Below are 10,152 nucleotides of genomic sequence, written 5' to 3'. Positions count from 1 at the left end.
TTATTATTATTATTATTATTATTATTAAGACCCTAAGCGAATATTTTCGGACATGAATCACAAATGATGTCCTTTTTGTTAAATGATTTGTTTTTAATTATTGATTTAGCATGTATTTTATGTAAACCCGGATTAGCCTAATGTTTTGTGGCATGCTCCCCAGCGTTATAGTCGCTTATAGTTTTAAAGTGTTCCTGTTACGTATTTAACAGGAAACACGTGTATTCCAAAGAACGTTCATGCTTAATAGCATCAGCTGTACCATATATTCAAGTGCGATCTGATGGATACATTCATTCTTAAAGATGACAGTAAAGACGCCTTGCTGAAATATCTGCGCTACTGTCTAGGCTCAAAATATATCAAGTTTGAATAACAGGTTTCCTGTACACCTTTAACGGCAAGAAGGGCAAAATGCAAATCAATTAGAATTACAATGCATTTTATTTAACATATTAATATTTGCATATCATGATCTTGTGTATATATATATATATATATATATATATATATATATATATATATATATATATTTATATATATATATATATATATATATATATATACAAATGATTTTTTTCGCAGATACATATACTAAGTGTTTGACATTGACATTCTATGTTTTTTTACTTTTTAAAATGGGAGTCTATCGAACCAGCAACATGTAAACTGAGAGAACTTCTGTATACAAAAGTACAAATGTCACCAAAAAAAAAAGTTGTTTTTTTTCTTTACAAAGAGTAGATAAATAATACAATTTTACATTTGAGAACGAGAAGAGCGATTGGATTCTGTGACATGGTTAAGTAATTGTAGAAATAAAACCAGGCCGTCTTTACAGCGTTTACCATATTGAAAAGCGATGCTCACTCAGTTATATGGGTAGCATAATATAAAAAAAGGAAGGAAAAACGTCCCTACTTTTCAACAGCTACAAAACTGGATGTAATGCACTTTTACTGCAAGAAACATGCATATGTTCAAAGGTTCTAGCCGATCCTTATTTTAAATGGGCGCAATGGACCTTACGCGCCATCAAAACAGTTTGTAACAATTCTTCAGCTCGGAAGTCAATTCCCACGAGCCTGTGTAAATGTAAACGTCTCGTGTATTATTTTCGCTGCCGTGCATTGAAATATGAACATACACGTTTGTGTCACAGAGTTCTCACGACAGCACCACAACGCGTGCACTTTCACAACATATAAATCTATTACTAATACGATATTACATATAGAAATCCACGAGATCGAAACAGGAATTTGGTGCGGTTATGTTGCTGTGGTTTATAGTCTGAACCTCCAAATCAACTGCAAGTTGGTTCACCGTGAAATAGATTGTACACTCTTGTTTAAGAACACATGTCTTTTTTTGTTCTGTGATTTAAGCCCACCACCTCACCAGGCCCGGATTCCTTGCAGATACGCCTGTTGCCCCTGATGGTGCGCAACGCTTCCCATGTTTACATTCATGTTCATTAAATGGCCCGCAGTTGGTGCCGCGCTTGGCACCGCGGGTACCCCTGCGTAACTGCAGCTGTACGGGTTGTTGCTGTAGCTGCCATAGTACGTGTTGTAAGGACAGGGGCTGACTGTCACGTTGTAAGGAGCAGTGTATGCCTGGGACCCTCCCAGGCAGGGTTTGCCGTCTCGAACCAAGACTGGCACGGCGACCCTTCGCGGTGGAAGCGGGTGTCCCGCCAGCTCCAGGCTCTTGTCTTGCCGCTGCCTCTTGCACTTGTATCTCCTGTTCTGGAACCAGATTTTGACTTGGGTCGAGGTGAGTTTCAGCATGTTGGCTAGGTGCTCCCGTTCCGGAGCCGACAGGTACCGCTGCTGTTTGAACCTCCGCTCCAGTTCGAAGACTTGCGCTTGAGAGAACAGAACTCTGGGTTTCCTTCTCTGTCTCTGCTGCGGCCGGTCGGCTGAGTCACCCTCTTTTTTGCTGCCGCTGCTTGGAGAATCACCCAGACCGCAGCTTCCTATAGCAATTAATATAAGACATGTAAGAAATATGCTATATAACTGGCAGCACATTTTCAAGCACGTTAATAAATATGTTTATGCACATGCTCGCAAATGGTAAACTATACATTTTTTAAATAATATACCATTTAACTACAGGCCATTACGACACGACTTAACCTTCAGTCATACTTTGTATAATTTAATATATCGGACTTCTCCGTTATTATTTATGTATTTGGTCTTCCATATTGTTCCCTGGTGTTAATAGATCTGATTTTTGTTGATTGTATCTTTGTGTATCATTAAGCATGCAATTAAAAAACAGACAGTTCTAAAACTGTTTGTAATAAGGGCATGACATCATCCTAAACACAAATGTTTATTTTTTATTTTGGTTCTATCTTAAAAGATCTCCTTTATTTATAAATTCATGTGGAAAAATGTTGTAATTACTTTGAAAAATGTAACTTTTTTAAAAATGTATTTATTTTACTGATAACTTTCTATAATTTGCCAGTTTACATTATGTTTTGGAAGGCGGGTACACGGCAGTATTTTTTTTTCAGGATTTTTAAGCATAAATTGTAATATGTTTTTAAGCGTTTAGTTATGGAGCTAATGTATACATTTTTACCATCGTTGTTTATATTAGAACAAATATGGTTCCAGCCATTGGTAATTAAAGTTTAAAGCTATCATGTAGAAATAGTCAACAAAGTGACACATTAGCTGGTCGAAAGTCTAAGAGGTTCCTATTGAAAAGAATTTCCATTTTGAGGATAGGCCTATATTTGTTTTATTATTTTGAATAACTTCCTTAATGTACAGTATAACAATTATTTATTATTATTATTATTATTATTATTATTATTATTATTATTATTATTATTATTATTATTATTATTGCTGTGATATAGTCGTGTTTTATTTATCTGGAATGTTTACGTCACAGTTTCAGATTAAAATAATTTCAAATTCGCAATAAAACATCACGCAGTTATTTACCCGGCTCCTCGTTGGGATCCATTTCTTCTGTTGGAGATCCACAAGAACTCCTTAAGATGTCAAACTCGTCTGGACCGATGTCGCATTTCACGAGATTCTCTTCGGCCGTGCAGTCGAGTCTCTCCGGGCTGTAAAGCAGAGCGTCAGAGTTTTTCATTGGGGCGTACATGCAGTAAGGCGACTGCGCAGAAGACACGTCCGAGTCCTTCACCAGAATCTCTTGGTGCTGGAAAGCTTCGCGTGAATGGTGCTGTTGCTCCAGTTTCAAAATATCCTTAACCGAGAAAGGAGTCGAAGTGATCGGACTCGGAATCATCGCAAAAGCAAATGGAGAGAAAGTATAAAAGCAAAACAAATAAGACGATATATGCCCAAAGTAGAAGTTTTTTTTAACCCTATCAACCTCGGGTACATGTGCCAAGCTTTCTGTAGGGTAAAATATGCTTGTTTTTTGGGGTTTTTTGTGCTGCTCCTCAAACAATGTAGATCTCCTGCAGATTCATTAACTTTCCCTACGGCTTTGTGTAGTGCCCCATAATGAGGTCTGCATGTACCTTTCAGCTCTCATTGAAAAAACCTTCCTCAGGTGGGCATTGGCTGGCTGGGGAACACGTGATGTCATCCATTCTAATTCCGTATCTCTCTCCCACCACGCCCTTTTATAATATTTGGTTATCGCCCGCAGATAGGAAATATAAACAATCTTAGCTGTGTTTAGATTTGTGAAACCCATTATGCAAAACTACCACGTGACTTTCACCAAAGATTGCGCGATAGTTTACTGATATTGTAAGTGTTTTGAAACACACCTTATTTGCAAACGAGGTGACGTCAATCGCATGCAACTTCATTGGCTAATTTTAGATGTATTAATAATGACACATAAATATTACCACCGTTGTGGCTTTAACGTCACAATGATACATAAATAATAGGCTAATCAGAAATGAGCTGTAAACGTGATGTACATGCATTGTACATTTTTTTTGACACATTAAAAATGAACGCAAGCCTATACGTGTTTAATAATTACATGGCTTTTATTTGCGGACTATATTCTATAAGGTTTAATGCGCAAAGTTGAATGTGATTGCACTGCACGCCGTGTTTCGTCCTAATGTGCAAAAGCGATTGTTTCTGGAATCCTGGACAGTGTCCAAATCGCTTAAAACAATGAAGCTGAAGCATTACTTCCGATTCCCATCTCCGCAGGGCTGTGTTAGGCTGGGATGCCTGGCTGTCTGCACGCCCCCTGATTTGATCCGTGTTTGTTTTACTTATCGATGGCTCTTCTATCTGACAGCCCGGTCAGATAGAGAGGGAGCCAGACTGCTTTACAAGAAAACAATAGGGGAGAAATTGGGGGGGGGGGGGGCAATAACCCCAATCTCAATGGTGTAACCCCCATTATTATCACATTAGTGTCTATATTAGGCCCTAGACTTCGCAGATAAGAGAAGTGATAAGGACCACCTCGCAGGTTCTCAGAGGTACAACGACGGCAACTGAAGTCGTTTAGTCAAATTGCTTCTTATAACAGCTAGAGCGTACAGTAAATATCGGCGTGGAATACACAGCAACGCGAACCATACCAGCGCAGTGCCTCTGTAATAATGCCAATGAAAACAGGTCTGCAGGATACTTTTCAATTTGTATATTCGTACCATTCCTTGTAATATTGTCCCTGTATATGAGAGAGAGAGAGGAGAGAGAGAGGAGAGAGAGGGAGAGGAGAGAGAGAGAGGAGAGAGAGAGAGAGGAGAGAGAGAGAGAGAGAGAGAGAGAGAGAGAGAGAGAGAGAGAGAGAGAGAGGAGAGAGAGAGAGAGAGAGAGAGAGAGAGAGAGAGAGAGAGAGAGAGAGAGAGAGAGAGAGAGAGAGAGAGAGGTTTGAAAGGCGGCGTAGTAACTGCAGTGTAAATAAATTAAACCAAACGGTTTAAATGATTAAGCAACCACTTGTTTCAGGACGTTTCGGGGAAAAAAAAACCCTTTCACTGTGTAGAAAGAAAAGCACTGTTTACAAAAAAAACCCTCTTTTTTTCACACATATTTACCGTATATTACAATAAGGAGTAGTAATGATAACTATCAGAACTCTTTTGAATGGGAATAGAAAGGAAACAACATACACATGAAATATACCAATAATAATAATAATAATAATAATAATAATAATAATAATAATAATAATAATTAACCTTTTCGTGGATTCTTGTGAGAGCAGAGCGTTCAGATTGGTTGGCATATTGTTTCATGAAAGCAGGCCACAAGAAAACTAATAAAGCATAGCTTAAGCAGACGGTGTTTGCAGATTTAATACGAAAGCGTGGCTTCCTGAACATTTTGTTTTATAGGCTATATTCAATTTGCTCAGACATGTGTAATAATTAAATAAAACGATATAACAAATGATGCTATTTTACTGTATTTTACACGATCAAAAGGTTTTTTTAGATTGATCTTTTGCACAAATAAAAATCGACAATTTAGCTGGTCCAGACGCGAACGCTTCTTTTCTTTTAAAGTTTAAGTTTCCTTATCTGTTTTTTTCCTCTGTTTTGCTTTTCTACCTTGAAGCAGTACATCCATTTCAATTAAAATTCCTCGGCATGAATTCGGGACTGGTGTCTGCTGACAGCCCTGACAAAACAGCCATCGCCAGGCTCTTCCTCGTGCCCAACACGGGACTTCAACAACGGCAGACCTGCCCAGAGAAAAATAAACCGCAGAAAAGACATTGCATTATATATATATATATATATATATATATATATATATATATATATATATATATATATATATATATATATATATAATATATATATATTCAAATGATAGTAAAATAATAATTTTAAATGAGAAACGAAAAACGCTAACCGAAAGTTGTATTTAAAAAAACATAACAAAAAACACAACTGTTTTTCAGATTAGCGGATCAGAAACCTAATATATATTTAAATCATTCATTCAACAAGTGTATTTTAAACATGACATACCGGAATTACAGATTAAATATAATCGGCATATTTGATCATTTTAAATAAAACAAGATTATACTTGCAATTTTCCCCTTTTAGAATTTCACCTTTTTTTCTGTATTCTCTTAAAAGCTATACAATTATTGGCATTAAACAGACTTTCAATTCGGCGAATTAAAACCAGTATAAAAAGCCTCAATATATTCTTCAATGTGTCATACTTTTACTGATTCCTGTATTCCTGTGCAGTAATATTTATTATATTAGATTGTACTACTTTTTACTGTGTATATTGCGTGAAGATAATCATAACGAAATAATATTTAAAAAGGTCCGCCGTGTTTTCTCTTGTAAAGAAATATAAATATGTAAGAGTCTATATATATATATATATATATATATATATATATATATATATATATATATATATATATATATATATATATATATATATATGGTAAACTGAAACAAAGGACGTTAGCTTTAGTCTTCACTAACGATTGTTTTTACATTGATGATAAATGTTATATTGATCAGATTGAAATGCATTTAGACAGTGGCACTTTATAATACAATATCAGAGAATAAAGTCTGCTGAAGCTGTATTTGTTTGTGGTGTACAGTGTTATAGAGGACCATTCTGTAAGGACACAGGGCTGCACTGCCTACACATGAATATTATTTATGTGCACGCGGTAAATCACAACAAATACATTAGAGATTTATTCATTGCAGGATGCGTTAAAAACAAAACGAATATTGCAGAAGCGTGATTTATTTTTTTAATCCAATTTCTTCAGAAGATCTATAGTTATTGGTGGGATTTTAAGTATTTGATGGAAACATCCATTTTCTTTTCTTTTATCATACTTTGACCAAAAAATGTATTTTAAATGTCTTCTTGGGGGGGGGGGGGTCATATTCAAAAGACCAGATTCCCCCCAAAATACTTGCATTTATTATAACATTGTTTTTACATAGGGACCTTAATGTTTAATCTACTATTAAATTGTTTGCATGTATTGCAATGTTTATAGAAAGAAACATTAAAGTTATATATTCAAAGGGTCTAAACAGGGCTTATGACTGTGATAATAATCTAGGATATGCCAGTCATCTCTGCTCTCAATATATATGGCACCTCTGGCTGTAGATGTCTCTCAGTATAAATTGTGTGTTTCTGTTTCACATTTTGTGTGTATATGTGCGTATATGTGTATAAACTTGTGGCCTCGCGTTGTCAAAGTTATCACACCTTGAACAACAGCTATACATTTTGTATCATTCAGTTATATATTTAATAAGACAAAAACCAATGTACTTACACTGCATTCTGTAGTCTTGTTCTGAGGATTATTATTGCAGTGGTTATAGAGAACAGACAATATGGTAACCATTATGCTGAAATTAACACTTTTACATGCTTGTGAAATAAGCATGTGTAAAAATATTCTAGAATTCCCATAACCCATGCTTATGATGTCAGTGTGAGCTTACAGGTGATATCATCAATACATTATCAGGTGACATCATCATTATCTTCATTTGTATATCAGGAATACTGGAAGGCAATTAGACTGACATTGCCACTGGTAATGGAGACCTTTTCTGTAGAATTTGTAGTGCAGAAAATGTCACTCAAAACCCATGTAAGGGTTTTCAGTTGTTTAGGGATTTTTGAAAAGACCAGGTGCCAGAAATGTGCTGTTATAATTAGTGTGAATTCGTGTCACCAGTGTTTTCCATTACAGATGCAACAGAAGGACCCCCTTAGGAGGAATAAAAAGAAACATGTAACTATTTTGAGAAGAAGGAAAAAGAGACCACTACCAAAAAGCAAGAGCTTGCAGTTATTTCTCAACCCTTTTAGTCTGTCGTACAGTACTGCATTAACACACGATGTGGCAAATGTATTTTCTATTCAGCTGGTTAGCCCTGTGGTGTCCAGGGTGTACTTTTTTTTTTGCACACAAGTTTACATTGATTCTCAGTTCACTGGACTATTAGTGTGCAAAGCAACAACAAACAGTAACATTACACCTTATCTCATGGGAGTGAAGAGGCAGCCGGCGCCAAGGTGAAATGCTTGGCTGGGACTGACGAACAGGAAGGGATGGGATGAGTACCTTTATCCTCTCTTAATGAGCTCTATCCTATTAAGATTAAAGATCCGACTGTATGATAAAATCCTGCACCACACAGTAAAGGTCCCCATATTGCAGTCCATTTCTTATTGCCTTCCTACCTGGACAACACCTGGGAGAATTTAGTACAGGACACACTATAATGTCCCTTTGCATATCTTCTGTCAAACTGTATGCTCTTGTTAAATATAGGCTGCTGTTTTAGTTTATGTATAAGGGTATGGAAAATATTAAAGATACCGCTTGTTTTGTGCCTGAGCCATTTTGCAAAATGGCTCAGCACTGCTCACAGACACTTGACTATGATATGAGAAGTAAATGGATTAAGTCATGGATTAGGATATGGTAAATAATCTGAGATTACAGGTGAGATGGACATGTTTATTACATACTGTTCTAGTGTCAGCATTGTAACCTCATGCACATTTAGTTTTGTTGATGTATTTATAAATGCATTTTTGCTGTTTTTAAAAGCTCACATTTTTATAATTAATTTGTATATATTGACTTTTTTTGTATTCCTTTTTTTTGAGGTCATATGTGTTGCCTTGATCTTGGATTGTATTCACAAAGCTATTTAAAGACTGTTTTCAAGTATGTTTTGATCCATTAAATTTGATATTAATGAAAATATTGGGTTCCTTAACACAGTCCTTAGTTTTTTTATGACTGTCAAACTAAGTAACTGTGGGTAGCTTTGTGGGTATGCTTCTTACTGGATATGAACCCAAAGCACCAGCTGTGGAGGGCAGTGAGTTGAAGTTGTGTAATGGGTTACAGGGTTTGTAACTTTTGTTGATGGTCAGGTATTTTATGTAGAATGTAATATGTTCAGTGTATATGGCTTCTTTTGAAAATCAATACATTTTTCTATTAACTGAAATAAACAGAATATACCCTGTCTTCATCTGTACTTGTCTAATGCATTTTCTATGATGTACAGATATTAAGATAAACACACTATTATACATATTACTTATTTTGTTTCTATATTTTAATATGTTTGTATTGCTGTTCATAGTCATTAAAAACAAAATCTTACTTCGAAAATAAGTGGGCACTGTTTGTTCACCTTTTTTTTCATGCAACTGCTTAATCATCATCATAATAATAATATAATAACAAGTGTCACAAATATTCTCTACATATTAAGATGTAATAGAAAGATTAAACCCACGTGGTGTTTTATAGACATAGCTTATTAAACTAAATTTGCATTCCTTATATAGGTTTGAAAGGAGGTATAACTCTTGTAAATGTAAAATGAAAAACGTGGCTGTTGACAAACCCTTTCATTTAAAACTTATTTCAGGATGTTTCGAACAAAGGCCCTTCTTATTGGTCTATAGTCTTCTGCCTTTAAACAGAAATGCAAACGTATCAAAGTGGTGCATCTGGTAAGAGAGTAGTGGATTGGTCATGGTGTAGACCAAGTTACACAGACGCAAACTGTAATTGGTTAATGCGCGCAGTACTGTAGAAAACCCACTTTATTTATAAATAACATTAGCCGTAATGCGAGTCAAGTTTCTAATACATAGGCCTACTTTTAAAGATCTGCATTGAATTAGAATGTTATATCTTCAAAGGTTCTGTTGAGAGAAATATTGTAGAAGTATTGACCATCTAAAAACAAAAGTCCCTTTGGCCACACATTGTCAATGCTGTGTTTATTGAAAACAGCAATTGTGTGATTATCGGTTGTGTTTTTTTATTATTATTATTTATTTTGGATTTTTAGGCTTTCCTTTTTTAATATTTAAAAGTATTAAACTTATCATAAAGTCAGCTATAGAATTGAAGTAATGACGGAATAATAATCGTAATAATATTAATGTAACTATATATGTGTAGTTTATTTCTGTATTTTTAGAAAAGCAAACCTTTAATAAATATCACAATCAGTTAGTAATTTTAGGGATTTCATTATTTCTTTCAATTATAACATCACAAATAGACGGCTGTAAGCCAAAAAATTACCAAGCGAGTGAGAGAAGTAAATTGAATTTGTGAGGTTAGCATGTTAAGACAATGTAATTGGAATAATGGCTTCCGTGG

The 10,152-nt window shown here is 35.3% G+C and overlaps 1 protein-coding gene across 1 annotated transcript; it reads right to left on the bottom strand.

Annotated features, from left to right (window-relative positions):
• Positions 1 to 584: 584 nt before the first annotated feature.
• LOC117397821 (homeobox protein Nkx-2.5) lies at positions 585 to 3,603 on the bottom strand. Its single transcript, XM_033996709.3, has 2 exons — positions 2,973 to 3,603; positions 585 to 1,981 (listed from the first exon to the last, which is right to left on the bottom strand). The coding sequence occupies exons 1-2, from the start codon at positions 3,286 to 3,288 to the stop codon at positions 1,398 to 1,400; spliced, it is 900 nt and encodes a 299-aa protein (XP_033852600.3). The 5' UTR covers positions 3,289 to 3,603; the 3' UTR covers positions 585 to 1,397.
• Positions 3,604 to 10,152: the final 6,549 nt, after the last annotated feature.

This window comes from Acipenser ruthenus, chromosome 46 (genome assembly GCF_902713425.1).
Source record: "Acipenser ruthenus chromosome 46, fAciRut3.2 maternal haplotype, whole genome shotgun sequence".
Taxonomy (NCBI): Eukaryota; Metazoa; Chordata; class Actinopteri; order Acipenseriformes; family Acipenseridae; genus Acipenser; species Acipenser ruthenus.
Note: the sequence above shows the minus strand (reverse complement) of the source record. Positions and strands in the feature narration are given on the sequence as shown.